The sequence below is a fragment of the Mirounga angustirostris genome, unplaced genomic scaffold, assembly GCF_029215605.1.
Source record: "Mirounga angustirostris isolate CCGP_5_RB_7025 unplaced genomic scaffold, mMirAng1.0.hap1 SCAF_10, whole genome shotgun sequence".
In the NCBI taxonomy this organism is placed as follows: domain Eukaryota; kingdom Metazoa; phylum Chordata; class Mammalia; order Carnivora; family Phocidae; genus Mirounga; species Mirounga angustirostris.
This window is the reverse complement of record NW_026991718.1, coordinates 78,204,435-78,219,533: the sequence shown is the minus strand read 5'-3', so window position 1 is coordinate 78,219,533 and position 15,099 is coordinate 78,204,435. Positions and strand designations below refer to the sequence as shown.

At 44.8% G+C, this 15,099-nt stretch overlaps 1 protein-coding gene across 4 annotated transcripts in view; it reads left to right on the top strand.

Annotated features, from left to right (window-relative positions):
* Window positions 1-12,881: 12,881 nt before the first annotated feature.
* REV1 (REV1 DNA directed polymerase) overlaps window positions 12,882-15,099 on the top strand; it is a 101,318-nt gene continuing 99,100 nt past the window's right edge. For 2 of the 4 annotated variants that reach the window (XM_064572606.1, XM_064572603.1), the window contains exon 1: window positions 13,111-13,330. In XM_064572606.1, coding sequence (XP_064428676.1) covers window positions 13,306-13,330 — 25 coding nt within the window. In that variant the 5' untranslated portion in view covers window positions 13,111-13,305. Of the gene's footprint in view, window positions 12,961-13,110; window positions 13,331-15,099 lie in introns of those variants that run through there. The other 2 variants (XM_064572602.1, XM_064572601.1) reach the window with 2 other exon arrangements.

The following is a 15,099-nucleotide window of genomic DNA, read 5'->3' as shown; positions in this document are numbered from 1 at the left end:
ACATTTGGCTGAACATTTTGAAGATATCCAAACGGAAAACAAACAAAGCACCTCGTGTTACAATTAAAGCAATTAAATCTATCCTCCTCCCCCTCAAGAGACAATAAAAACTCTCCCTTTGACAGAGACACTTGCCAATACAGTTAAAAAAAAAAAAAAGGAGGGGGGAGGGGTTAGGCAGTTAGAATAACTGTCCCCATCCTAACTAAAATGAAACAGAATTGTGCGGCCTCCTCGTTATTCCAAACAGGAATAATGAAGGGACTCTGAGGGATAGTGCCATGCCCAATTCCCCAGTGATTCTTTTAATTCAATAAGGAGGATTATAATAATAGAAAAGACAAAGGCAAAGCTTTCTGCTAGATATGAGTGCTACTCTGTCAGTTCCCATCTTCTCCAGAACGATTCACTCTTCAAGAATTCCAAACAGTACTCAAACTCTTCCCATGACCCAACCTGTGACGGTAACCCTTGGCTCTCTCAGTAGTCAACATGGATGTCCTCTCCGTAACACCATACTGGGAAATTTTATTGGGAGAAATATGTAAAGTGAACTGCCAACTCAAATGTTCCTCACATGGACTTTTTCTAGAAACACTTGAAGACTCTCTCATGCATAATCCCTTAATAGTGTAACCTAGTTGGCATTTGCCTATCCCTGAAAACTTGACCCAATCTCAGTTTTAGCAGTTATTTGAAGTCTCTGATTTGCTCTGGGACAACAGTTGTCCCAAAGAATTCTAGAAACCAAACGCATCAAAATAGAAATTGACTTTTCTAAACCCTCACCCATCCTTGTTCAATACCCTTTAAAGCCCGAAGCTAAGGAAGGATTGAAGCCCACTGTGGAAGATTTTATGAAGCAGGAGTTCATTATTCCTTGCATCAGCCCTCGTAATACTCCAGGTTTGCCTGGTAAAAAGCCTCATGGGCATAGATATTGATTTATGCAAGACTGCAGGGCTATAAATAAGATCGTGATTCCTCTTTTTTCACTGGTCCTTCACCCAAATTCTGTTTTGTCCTCAATACTACTCGAGGCCACCCATTTCACTGTGATGGGCTTAAGTTCTTTAGCATCCCATTAGATCCAGGTCCAGGCAGTCAATAGTTATTTTCCTTCTCGTGGGAAAATCAACCATACACCTGGACTGTTTTGTCTTGGGGATTTACTGATGCTCCCCTTACTTCTGTCAGATTCTTAATTGGGACCCTGAAGATTTGAGATTTCCTGGTGATTCTGTTCTAATATAATATGTAGATGATCCTTCACTATGTTCAAAAAAGGAACAAAACTTTAAGATTCATTCTGTGTTTGTATTAAAGACCTTAGTTCACAAGAGACATAAAGCCTGCAAAGAGAAATCACAATTCTGTGACAAGTTCGTTATTTAGGGAATACGCTATCACAAGAAGGCAAATCTCTCACTTTGTAAAAATTATAAGTGATTCCGAACTTTCCAAGACCAACTACTGGGGATTCCTAAGATGACAGTATATTGCCATCATAGGGTGCCAAACGGTCCAACATTGAAGCCCCTTCCATGACCTAAGCCCTCAGGCCCTGAACCTCTTGCCTAGGAAGATAAATAAGCCTTCTGAAACCTACAAAAAGCTCTGCAACTACCCCCTCCCTTGGGGTTGCCTAATTAGCACAAACCCATTTCCCTTTTTGTTCAAGAGAGGCTTCTAAGACAGCCCATGTTGCAATGAGGAAGGGCCATGAGGGAGACCATGCAGGCATGCGAGGAGACAGGAGACAGACAACAGAGATGGGGTGGGGATGGAAAGTGAACAAAAAGGCGGTGGGGGCGACCATCCACAGGCTGTTGGAGGAAGGTGGCTCTGCAGTGTTGAGCCGTGAGCTGAGCTGAGATTGAGCAGCAGGAGGTGGCCAAACAGGGAGCATTGCAGGCCGACGGAAGCATGAGGACCCAGAGGCAAAGGCAAGGAAAGACGCTAAGTTTGGTTGCAGAGTAGTGGGAGCACCGGAGGTCGGGGGGAGGGGTTGCAACAGAGGGACACCAGCGAGGAAGCAGGACCAGATACCACAGGGCCTTAGATGCCAAGCTAAGAATTTCGCTAAGGACAGGGAGCCAGATTGCACAGACGCTGTTCACCTCGAAAGCCCCTTTCCTCACCATTTTCTCCTTTCCTGCTGCCCTTCCCAAGTTTCCTCTTGATGTCTGGGCTTTCTGAGCAGGGGTGTCCTACTCCCAGGACCATTGATAGGCCACCTTCCTACCTTTTCCTGGTTCTTAAGTGGGGCAACGTCCTTGCTTCTGACTCAGCATTTGAAATTAATTTCCCATGTGGGAATTTACGAATAATCCTTACTAAAAATTACTGTGCGATGAACAGCCTAGACTTCAGCTTTCCTTCATAATTACACCAGTAACTTCCAGAAATACCCGACATTTGATTAAGTGTGACTAGCTTGTGTCTAAAAACAAGGCCAATTTGTGCTTTTAAAAATTCCAGTTACCTTCCCACAGCCTTCTTGTTGGCCATTTTCCCACAATAGATTTTTCATTTGCCTGAGCTGTTGTATATTCTGATTTGGTCTTTCAGTTTTTGTTTGTTTCCTTCAAGATAATTGTGATTCTTCCTACTTTGGAATCTTTATTTTATTTTATTTGGAGAGAGAAAAGGTGCACATGGAGGAGAGGGCAGAGGGAGAGGGAGAATCCCAAGCAGACTTCCCGCTGAGCACCCAACTAGGAGCAGGGGCTCAATGTCACAACCCTGAGATCAGGACCTGACAATACCAAGAGTAGAAAGCTTAACCAGCTGAGCCACCCATGCGCCCCCTTTCCTTTTTTTTTTTTTTAAGTAGGTTCCAGGCCCAACTTGGGGCTTGAATTCATGACCTTGAGATCAAGAGTCACATGCTCTACCAACTGAGCCCAGCCAGGCACCCCTGGAATCTTTCTTTACATTGGTTATTGGGGGGGTGGGTTTCTGTATTTTTTTTCAAGTTTCATTCCGTATCTCTGCCTATTTGCAGAACACGTTTGAGACAATAATATCTGCGCTTGGTGTTTTGCTTAGCTGCAATGCATTCTGCCTGCTAATAATCATTTCTACCATCACCACCCTTTCACTCAGGGTCCTGAATATCAGCTGTGTTTCCTAGATATAAGGCTCTTCATTTTGGCAATTCACCACTCTATCCCGCTGTCAGTAATGAAATGGTCCATTCAAAACCTACTCTTCTTTATGCCTTTTGTTCTCTGAACCCCTTTCCCCCCCATGTGAAAATATTTGATGTCTTGTGTATGTGGATTAAAAGCCTATGATTATGAATGCTGCTTGCAATATTGAGCCTCTTGATTGTTTTAATCTCTCCCTGATTAAACTCACATAATGATTAATACTGCTTGTCTTTTATAATTCCCTTATTTTTATTCTGGCTTCCTCATATCTAAAAAAAAAAGAAAGAAAGAAAGAAAAGAAAAGAAAAAAAAACTGACCAGAAGCAAAAGTCCTCTCCATTGTTCTTTCTATCTTTAATTGAATATATTTCTGTGACCATTTCAGCTTTTTAGAATTTTATTAAATATGTTGTATTATTTTGAATAGGTCAGTACCTCATGATACAAACCAGCATTCCAATTTATTTTATTCAGTTTTTAAACCTTTAAAATTAAGGTTTCTTAGAATTTTAGAACTAGGAAAACATTGCTTACGGCACCCTTTTCATTTTACAGACCAGGACTTTGAGGTCCGGAGGAGTTAAACGACTAGCCCCAAATGAAGCAGCTCATTAGTGGCGGAGTCAGAACCAGAAACCAATTCTGATCCTACAACAGAACTGCCTCTCCATTGAAAGTGCTGTTTATGTTTGAATACCATCATTCTCAGACCATGTGTATTAATCTTTTTTTCCCTTCAGTATTTGTGTCTGAAACACCCACAAAAGGGAAGCCTTCCAATAAAATCCAGAAACAGACTCCATCCTTGAAGGTCCCTGCAGGTTCCTGGAGTTATTAGTGATAGAGGGAGTAGTAAAAGTCCCCAGGTTTATTTTCAGTTCTCCCGCTGATTTGGTGTATAACTTTGGGAATATTCTTCCCCTGGGCTTTCCTAATGTGTTGGATTCTAGTTACAGACAGATCCCCTGAAAGTCCTTGTCTAAGTCGCAAAACAAGACATACAGCATCATTTTGGATATTAAATTTGGGGGAGTATACTTACTTTTAGTCCAGAAATGTGATCCTTATGTCTCTCATCTAGTTCAAAGTACATTTCTAATCCTCTCCCACTAAGCCCAAGATTCAGGGCAATTTAGAGTGTTCCTTGGGTTTGCTTGCTGTTCCAGTGAAATTTCCCCTGATAAGTTAGGCCTATGTCCTTACGCAGCTTTCTCCATTTGGTGGGATCAGCCCCTGAGGTCAAGTTCTGCTAAAGCCCCACAAATGGCCCCAGGTCATGGGAATTGGCTAGCCCCTAGGAAAGTTGAGTTGAGAGCTATGTTGTCCTAAGTCCTGGCCTTGTTCGTGATGTCAGTAGAGAAAGATGGACTGCTCTAACTCCCTATGGTAAGTTTGGTGAAACACAGATCTTTAATCTTAGTATGTGCCCCTTGGCTGCAAGTTACTGATACCAACTTGGGTGAGCTCAAGCTGGAAAGAGAAATTCACTCCAAGGACACAAGCCTAGGTAGTTCCCTCCCCCTGTCACTGCTCTGCTCCAGGAATTTGCTGCAAGAATCTGCAAGAATAAGCTTCCTGACCCCAGCCTATACATTCACGTGGAGCTCTTGAGTTAGCCTGCCATTTGAAGATTCCCTCTCTCTGCTTGAATTCCAAATTCTCTGGGAATTTCTTCCCAGCTGAGACCTAAGATAAATGGAAGTAGAATTATGTGTTAAATTTATGGGTTAACACAGTTAAATATGTATGGTTCTTTGTGACTCTCTAACCTAAGAATAAATGTTCACAAGGACGTACCCTCAAATTGAAAGATACACACAGACCCATGCACACTCACACATGCTCACATTGTCGAAACAATGTATTTTTAAATGATTATGGCATACTTTTTTTCCAGGCTGGTGCCCAGTGGTAGTGTTCCCAGGCAACTTGTGAATAAAATGCATTGCTTCATGCAAGAGAAGAAGAATTAGAGAAAGAGGGGGAAGGCAGGAAGAAAAATCTACCCCTCAGATTGTTGATCTACCTCAACACAGGCTCTGACACATCTAATATAAGCATTATGAAGGACCAACTGACCTGACCAAACTAGAGAAATAATAATTTGTTAATTTAAAAAATAAACAAACAGGGGCGCCTGGGTGGCTCAGTTGGTTAAGCATCTGCCTTCGGCTCAGGTTGTGATCCCAGATCAAATCCCGCATTGGGCTCCCTGCTCAGCAGGGAGCCTGCTTCTCCCTCTCCCACTCCCCACCCCCCAACCCGCTTGTGCTCTCTCACTGTCTCAAACAGATAAAAACTTAAAAAAAAAACAAACAAACAATAAAAATAAAAGTTTACCCTGTTAAACTTTGGGTAGAAGACACATTTTCTCTGTCCCTTTCCAAATCTCACAAAAATGACTATAAAAGATTTTGTTTTGTTTTCTAAAAGGGACTCAAACACACAAGGAAGAGGAGAATGGGAAAGGAGAGACAGCAACAAAAGTTTGGCAGCTGGAAATCAGAAGGATGCATAGCAATTCATCTGGAGAGTCAGGGGCCAGGAGAAGCTGAATGCAAAGAGCTGCTGGTGGGGCAGCAGGAGGAGCAATCTGAGAAATCTCAGGCGTTGGGAGCACCAAGTGCCTCCGAAGGTAGGGGTGAAGGTGAGAGACTGGAAACAGGAAGATTGGTTGAAAGTCTGATCCTCTTCTTCATCCCCATTCTTCTGGTTGTTCAGGCTGAAAACCTCCATCATCTTTCACACCCTGTACCCCACAGGCAACCCATCAGCAAATCCCATTGGCTCGATCTTAAAACCATCTTCAGAGTCTGGCCCTCTCTCACCACCTCCACCACAACCGACCTAGATCAGGCCACCATCACCTCACACCTGAATCCATCTTCTTCCTCTCCTCTCACTTTCCATTGTGTCAATTAAGACTTTGTCCCCACCAAGTCACTAGTAACCTCCACATTGCCAAGTCCAGTGTTCATTTTTGGTCTTGTCTTCCTTGAATTATCAGCAGTGTGTGACTCAGTCGATCTTTCTTTCATCCTTGAAATACTCCCCCACTACTTTTTTTTTTTTTTTTTTTTGGTCTTGCAGAACACTACTCTCTTTTCCTTCTCCTTCTACCTCATTGGCAGCTCATCGTTTTCAGTTTCCTTTAATGGATCCCTATTTCCTTGACAGTACCCTCATAGTAGAGCTCCAAATCTCAGTCACCAAACATCTCTCTATGTACTCATTCCCCAACTGATTGTATCCAGCTGCATGGATTTAAACATCACCATAAACTAACAATTCCAAAATGTAGATCCCTCAATGCGGACATCTTCCCAAACTCTACAGTTGAATCTTTTTTTTTTTTTTAAAGATTTTATTTATTTATTTGAGACAGAGAGAATGAAAGACAGAGAGCATGAGAGGGAGGAAGGTCAGAGGGAGAAGTAGACTCCCAGCCGAGCAGGGAGCCGATGCGGGACTCGATCCTGGGACTCCAGGATCATGACCTGAGCCGAAGGCAGTCACTCAACCAACTGAGCCACCCAGGCGCCCTCTACAGTTGAATCTAACTGTGTATTCAACATCCCCATTTGTGTATCTGATGGACATCTCAAACCTAACATGACTAAAACAGAATTCCTGATTCCGCGCCCCACGCCCCACACCAAAACCCGCCCTGCTTTTCCTCTAATCTTCCTCACATGGCAGCCACAAGAATTCTTCTAAAAAGTATGTCACTCTTCAGGTCAAAACCTTTCAGTGGCTCCATCACATCCAACATGTAGGGCTAGGGCCCAACATAATTGGCTTCCTGCCACCCCCCTGACTTCATCTTCGGCCATTTCCACCCCCACCCCCAACTTGTCACTCTGCTCCAGCTTCGCTGTCCTTAAATACTGAAGCATATTCCCCACTCAGGGCCTTTGACCTCATTGTCCTTTGAACCTGGAATTCCCTTCTCCAAGATACCCACATGGCTTCTTTCCTTCCTTCCTTCTGGTCTCTGCTCAAAAAGCTCCTTACCAAAGAGGGCTTTCCTTACCACCCCAGTCTGCCCTTATTCCCTGTTTTCCTTTCCTCCATAGCACTCCCCACTACCTGATATTTTACTGACATAGCTTTTTATTCATTTATTGATTATTCATTATTGATTACTTTTACCCACTAGGAAGTAAGCGCCATAAGCACAGGAAATTCGCCTAGGTTGTTGGCTGCTGCAGGTACCCAGCATCCAGAACGGACTTGGAATGAATCTATAAAAAAGCAGTTAAGCCGTTTAGTTGGCCTAAGAACCTGTGTACCCAGATGACACCTGTTCCCCAACCACAGCATAAGAGTAGAAGTTTGCTCCTGGAAATGCTGATCTGAGAAGCTCTGGATTCAAGGATGCAAAGCAAGTTGAAGGAGGGATATCTTGATGAAAACAGGGGATTCAATGAAAGCGTATGCATTAGAGGTTGAGACTCCTGGGTTCCTGCCCACCCCCATTTCTGCCCTACCTTCTCTGTAGTACAGAGATCTTCAGCCAGGCCTAATCTCCCTTAGCAGGACCAAGGGTCTTCCTAGAGACAAAATAAACCATCCTTCCTAAAAGACCAATAGTTCCTGATATTTCAGGGTCCCCAGTCAAGCAGATAGCTGACCCTCTGACTATTTGGTAAGGGAACAAATAAACCCAATAGATGTCATATAAACAATAGGCAGTATAAAAAGATAATAAATAAGAAGACTATTTACTATAGCAACAAAAACACATAAATAAAATATATAAAAATAGAAATGTGCATAAATTTATATAATCAACTTTTGGGAAACTTCTGAAAGATTCCAACGTGACAATGAATAAATGGAAAGATGTCCCATGTCTTTGGATAAGATGACTCTCCATCAAAAATTATCCCCAAGTTTATATATAAGTTTAATGAGATCCCAATAAAGATATCAAGTTCCCCTTCCCCAGAGAACTACAGAAGTTGATCCTAAAATGTAAAAATTAGCAAGCAAGAATAGCTAAGAAAACCCCCAAAGAGAAGAGTAATAGTGGTAGCCTTATTTGATTAAAAAACAAAACAAAACTTTAAACAACTACTGGGATGGGGGCACCTGGGTGGCTCAGTCGGTTAAGCGTCTGACTCTTAATTTCAGCTCAGGTCATGATCTTGGGGTCTTGGGATTGAGCCCCATGTTGGGCCTCTGTACTCAGCAGGGAGTCTGCTGGAGATTCTTTCCCTCTCCCTCTACCCCTCCCCCCACTCATGCTCTAAACAAACAAACAAATAAATAAATAAAAATAAAATCTTAACCCCAAAAAACAACTACTGAGGTGTGTACAGGACATAGGCAACAACTTGAAGGGGCTATAACTGGCCAAATCTGGAACACCTTATACATCAAAAAGAATGAGTATAATTAATTGCAAGATTACAATAAATAAATAAATATTTATGAGTATATTTGAACTTTAAAGGAAAGAGGAAAAGCAAAGAGAGAAAGAAAAAGCTCATTTACCACCACTGGAGGTAACTATTAGATAATACTTTTCTACAAATATTTGTAATTAAAGGGAAGGAATTAAGCATTTACCCTCCTTTTCAAGGAGAAATGATAGTTTATCCCCAGTAGATAGGGACAGTTCTTTTTTCCAGAAAAATGCCAACTAATCAATGTGGGAAAAATTATGGAATGAGAAAATCCCTTCTTTGCACCCCAATGAAACGACTGATTCAGTCCAAGATCATCCATGAACACTGAAACCATTAGATTAAAGAATTGTTGAAGAGACTGTTCACTTGATAAAAAGTACTGCTCCACAATATGCACAGGGGAAAACATGCTTTTACAATGGTGAGATCTGGCTGTCACCACCTAGTTAGGAATTTAACTTATTATCAGTAGTAATGGGACAAACTGTACCTCCTGTTCTGTTTTTTTGTTTGTTTTTCTTTTAAGTAGACTCCATGCCCATTGTGGGGCTTGAACCCATGATCCTGAGATCAAGAGTTGCATGCTCTACCAACTGAGCCAGCCATACACCCTTATACCTGCTGTGATAATGGAATACGAAGCAATATGTATGACTGACTTTTGCCAATGTGGAATGGGAAATGAGGGTGGCCATATCCAATCTGATCCTGTAGTTTGAAAAGTTTTACATTGCCCAATGGGCACATAGGTCCCATTGAGAAGTAATGGTTATTTAAAAATGAAATTCAAATATTATTTTTGCTTTCACTTTATGTGTATTATTTTTTTCAAATGGCTACTAAGTTGTTATGTCACAAATGCTTATTAAGTTGTTTGGCCTTGCCTCCTTTTTTTAAATTTAATTTTTAATTTTTTTTTTTAATCACTCAGTTACCCCATTCCCCGATTCACCTCCTTTCTGTAACCCTCAGTTTGGCTCCTGGAGTCCAGAGTCTCTCATGGTTTGTCTCCCTCTCTGATTTCTTTCCATTCAGTTTTCCTTACTTCCTTTATAAATGAAACTGTGAGGTATTTCTTTTGGCCTAAGAATGCTGTGAAAAAAAATGACTGAGACTCAGTTCCATGATCAATCAATATAATCCCTTCCTTGAATCCATCCTCAATTTCTTTGCTCTTTTCTCCATGCATTATGCTTGCTTTGACCCTTGTCAAATTCAACCCACTGCCTCCTCTGTGCCTTCCCCCCAGGCGCCTGGACTAAGACAAGACCTCCTGACTGCCCCCAACCTTACTTTCCACCCAGCAGCCAGAATGATTTTCCGAAGTCACTTTACCCGTTAAAACCCTTCAATGATTTGGGACACCTGGCTGGCTCAGTTGGAAGAGCAAGGGACTCTTGATCTTGGGGTTTGTAAGTTGGGGGGTTGTGAGTTCGAGCCCCACATTGGGTGTAGAGATTACTTAAGTAAATTAAAAAAAAAAACCCTAAACACTTCAATGATTCATTGCCCTGCAGATACAGTCAAAACATATTCGTATACTCTAAGGGGCCCTTTATCCTCCTTTTTTCAGCATGCCCCCCTCCCCCACTCATGTCCCTCTGTCCTTCGCACTTTGCAGTTTCTGGAATGTTCCCTGTTCTCCCTCCCTTCTCTGCCTTTGCACATGGTGCTCCCTCTGTGGGGAGTGGCATCCCCCTCGCCAACTCGACTAGGATCTCAGTCTTTACTGAAGAGTCACTCTCTCGAGGAAGCCTCCCTGACAGCCTTTCTACATTTCCATAGAACACTTCCCAATAGCAGCCCTGTATTGTACTGCAAGGGCCTCCCTTCCTCCACTGGAAACTTTTCGGGAGCTGGAAATGCTTTTTGTTCTCTGTTGACCAAAGAGTAACTGGTATTCAGAACACTCATCATAACTTAATTGCTGAATCATCCTGAATTTTGTGAGCTGTGTTGTTCAAATATAGATATGTATATACCTGTCCCTGGTCTTTTTTTTACTCTGTAGAAACAGATAATGTGTTTAGAAGAATTAAGTCTTGGTAAACCAATTCTGGTTCCAAATTCCTTTCTAAGTTTCTGTGGGTTTGTGCTCATTCTTCCTTGTTATTATTTCATCTTTCAGCATAATGTGCTGAATGCCTTATAATGATCAGCACGAACATTCTTTCCGATGAGTAAATCACAGGAGTTACTGTGTGTATATCACCCAAGGGATTTAAGTACAAATCTCTGTTTTTTAATGGTTTCATGTTCTTATTTTGTTTTTGGTATTTGAGAGACTGGATGTGTTTTTAAGGAAAGTTTCCACCAGATACACAGGTTAAAGGATAATAGAGCCATGTCCTTTCCCAGGGCTGTCCTGCAAGAGTCTGCACTTTCATAGGCCCCTTGAGATGTCAGTAATGATAGAAATCTCAAAATAAACAAAAATAAAATTTAATGAAGCTCAGAAAAGAGGAATAAGGTGGATTAGCCCAAAGCATCTCCCAAGTGTGGGAATCCAGGGTGGCTCTCTCAGTTGCACTACCCAAAGGTCAGGCCAGCTCCCCTTAGACGAGAAAGATAGTCCTCATGAGAATAAATGGAAGTAAATGAAGGAATCAATGTAGGTGACTGGACAACATTGAAAGAAAGGGCTCTTCAGACATTATGTAATCTATTATGGGATAGCAGGACACAGAATATTCTAGAATGGGCAAAAATAAAACTGACAAAATTGTATGAAGGATTCTAGAGTTTGTATACATTTTATTTATGTACTCCTCATCTCTCTTTTTGTTCTATTTTATCTAAAGAGCAATGTGATTTTTTTTTTCTTCCTTATCAGAGGCTTTCTACTACTTAGCACTAAAATGTAGTCATTCCATCTTACTATATTCTATAAAGGTGTTACCAAGGCCAGTTAGCTAAATGTTTGTGTTTCTTTCTTGAGGGAAAAAAAAAAAAACTTTGACTCTAAAAGGAGAGAGTGGGAAAGAAAATTGCAATTGAAATACAATGGTACATTTCCTGTAGAGTTCCCATGATTTTTTTTTTCAATTTGAAAATCGAGTTTTGCCATTTCTTGTTAACAGAATGCTGCCATTTAGAGATATACATTTAAAAATTAATAACGGTTGCTAGTGTTTTTCTGTGGGATCTCAGCAGATGAGGATACCCTTAGTTGAATTGGGCAATTGGTTGTGAGCCTGCTGAAATTACGCCATTTGTATTAAATTATGACGTCTCAGAAAAACACACCACCTGATTTTGCTAGGTTAGAGACAAGAAAACCGAAGTTGAAGTGTATCTGTAAGTCTATAAAATGGCAAAACCCAAAAAGGCTAGAATAAAAGAAACAAGTCATTCGAATATCCTCTGAATTACCAGTGTTTAAGTCTCAGCTCTGCAAAATCAGTTTTCAAGAGTACTGTTTCCTAAGTACGTGCAAACTCTTCAAGTATCTTAGTAAGGGAATAAGGAAAAAGTGTTGAGCTTTTGCACGGAGGTTCGCTTCATGTTTGTTCATTACAACAATAAAGACTATTATAATAGCATTGTGGGATCTCTTGGCAGAGGGGCACTGCCAAAAGGGGGGAATGGTCCTTATGGAACGTTGTCTTTTGCCGGAAGGCCCTCAATTAAAATTGTGTTTAAGCATACACAATATATGATCTTTTTTTTTTTACGTTAGTAGAAGATTGCTTTCGCGTGTAACCCCAGGGCTGCACGTGGGATGGGATACCTGCTGTAGAAATATCCAGGAGCAATCCCGGGCGGAAACTCATAGGACAAGAAATGGTGTTTGTATCCCTGCGGGAGCTGGCAATGAATCGCTTACACCCCGTGGTGCAGTGTTCATTCTCGCTAACCTACGTGGGCCATGATTCTCCGTTGCTCCCCGACGGAGGAAAGTGTCAGTTCATGTGTGTGTCCCTTTCTCCGCTAGATGTCACTGTAAATCAATCGCTTGTGGAGAGGGGACCCGTGTGTTTCTCGTTATCTTCACACAGTACCAGGGTTTAAAGCATGGTCGGTCCCCGCACTTGTCTCCTCCTAGAGTGGGGAGCCCATCGCGGGACGGGGGCGGCGGGGACTCTCTGAAGCGAGGGCAGCGCCCCCTCGGAAGAGGCAACGGAAGCGCCGCGACCCAAGCAGGAGGCGCGCAGGTTGCGGGGCTTCAGGGCTGGCTGTGCGATGCGGAAGGCGGGCCCGCGCCGCACTCCTCCCCGCCCCCGCGAACGAGACGGTCACGTGCCGGAGAGGTGCTGCCCCCAGCGGGCGGTGGCGGGAAGGCGGGGCGAGGGCGGGGCCGGGCCGGCAACCGCAGAGCTCCGAGGCGCCGCGCCCGCCGTGCGGGAGTCGCCCGGGGCAGGGTGCGGACCGGGCGCGTGCGCCGCGCGGGGGTGAGTGCGAGCCGGGGCGGGGACAGCGGCTCGCTAGCCGCGCGTGCCTGGCCGACCGGCGCAGGCGGGGAGGAAAAGGGGGAGGAGCCAGGGCGCGCGCAGGCCGTGGAGGGGGGAGGGGCGGGGCGGAGCTGCGGCGCGCGCGTCCGCCAGAGTAGGTGAGGGGCGGGAGCAGCCGCTGAGCGCGCGCAGGGCCGGCCGCCGTGAGCGTGGGGCGAGCGTGGGCCGCGGCGCGGCGGTGTGTCTCCTTCCCGCGACCCTCTTCCCGGCCCCCGGCGGGGGCACTGTGCGGCGGCCGTAGCGGCGCCGGAGCCCGCGAGGCCGAGCAGGCGGCCGTGCCCGGGCATGGTGGTCCGGGGCAACGCGGAAGGTGAGCGACCCCCGGGCGGCGGCGGGGGTGGGGGAGGGGTGGGACCGGACACGCGTCGCCCGGAGGCGCCGCAGACCCGCCCGGCGGCGGCCCGAGCGCGGACGGCCTGAGGCGGGGCTGGGGAGGGCGCGCCGGCCCGGGCACCGCAGGCCGTCCTGTCGCGGCCTGGGCGGCCCGCGGCGTCCGCGAGCGCGGCAGCTGCCGGGTTATGTAACGCGTGACCTCCCCTTCTGCCTCCGCCATGGCGCGGCGGGCCGGGCGCCGCCGACCCCGCCGTCCACGCACGGCCGCCAGGCGCCGGAGACTCGCACGGCGCCCTTCCTTCGGTGCTCCCCGGGTCCCGCCGGCGGACGCCACCCCGGCCCCGCTCACACCGCGCCGCAAACTCCTTCCTCCTGCGTCGGCGCCTGGGCCGGCCTTTCAGCCCCGCGCCATTCATTCGTGCGCGCGTTCGGTCGTAGGTTCATCAAGCATCGCAGGACGTCGGCCGGGGCCGGGCGCTGGTGTTCTCCGCCCGGCCTCCCGCCACGCCATCCCTCCCCCCACCCTGTGACCCCGGCATCAGACGCCCCTCCCCCGCGCTGGGTCCCAAAATCGGTGTTGGACTAGCTGAAGGCAATTTTTATTCACTTAGTTTTCCTTGTTACCTGTCTCCTGAATATGCAGGGCACCTTTCCCCAACTGTCCTTACAAGTGCCCTTTTCACACTTCCACTCACTATTAAAATGATTGAGCCCCTGTGTAGACCGAAAGGGGCTTTTCCTTGTATATTTCATGGCACTTACTACCTACACCCAGTCTGTGAGGAAATAAAATACCTTAATATATCAATTAAGAGTCTCCCTTGTTTAAAACAAAATAATTGCAGATGGTGTAAGTTTACAGTTTCTGTCTTTCACGCCTTCGCAGGTCATGTATAGAGTGGAAATGGTATCGTTCAGGTGAAAAAAATGTAGACTAGCACATCCCATAAAAGGACCTGTAACTGAATTTTAAGGACTTTAACAGCTCTTAATTCTGTGTCTCTCTCGGCTGTCTGGCCTCTCCGCTTTAGTCTTCAAGAGTTAGCTGTTTCTTCTTTAGAACTGGGCACACCATAACGTTGGTTCTTGCTGTGGAGAACACAGTAATCCAGCCTTTGGCAGAACGGTCGACCTGCTTCCCAACTTGCATCTCTGCTTTCCCACATAGCCTTGTCTTAGCCAGTGCAAGGGCTGCTAGCAAGTGGTTCCCTCCTTATGTTTCCTATGCTGGATTCTTGGAGATTCACTTAAAGTCCCTCTTCGATGAATTTTTCTCAGGAGGATCTCCATTCAATTCTTAGGCTCTTTATTTGCCACTCAGATTCTACATGTGTTATGATTATCTTTTTGTCCATATCCTCTTTTTCTCTATCAGTCCATACCAAACTAGATTATTGCCATAGAACTTTACTCCTATTTTATGGTAAACAATACATAATTAAGATTTTTTTTTCCCTAAAAAGGTAGGAATCACTCTTTTAGGATTAATGTTTATGATATTTCAAGTGGAAAATAATTTTTCAAAATAATGTGTTTGAATAGTTAGGATCACTCAATTTTCCCTACGCAAACTGCAAAACTCAGTTCTGCATAAAAGAAACCCTGTCCTCACCAGCAACAAACTAGTCATTAATATATATATTTTTTAAAGATTTTATTTATTTATTTGCGAGAGAGAGAATGAGAGACAGAGAGCATGAGAGGGAGGAGGGTCAGAGGGAGAAGCAGACTCCCTGCCGAGCAGGG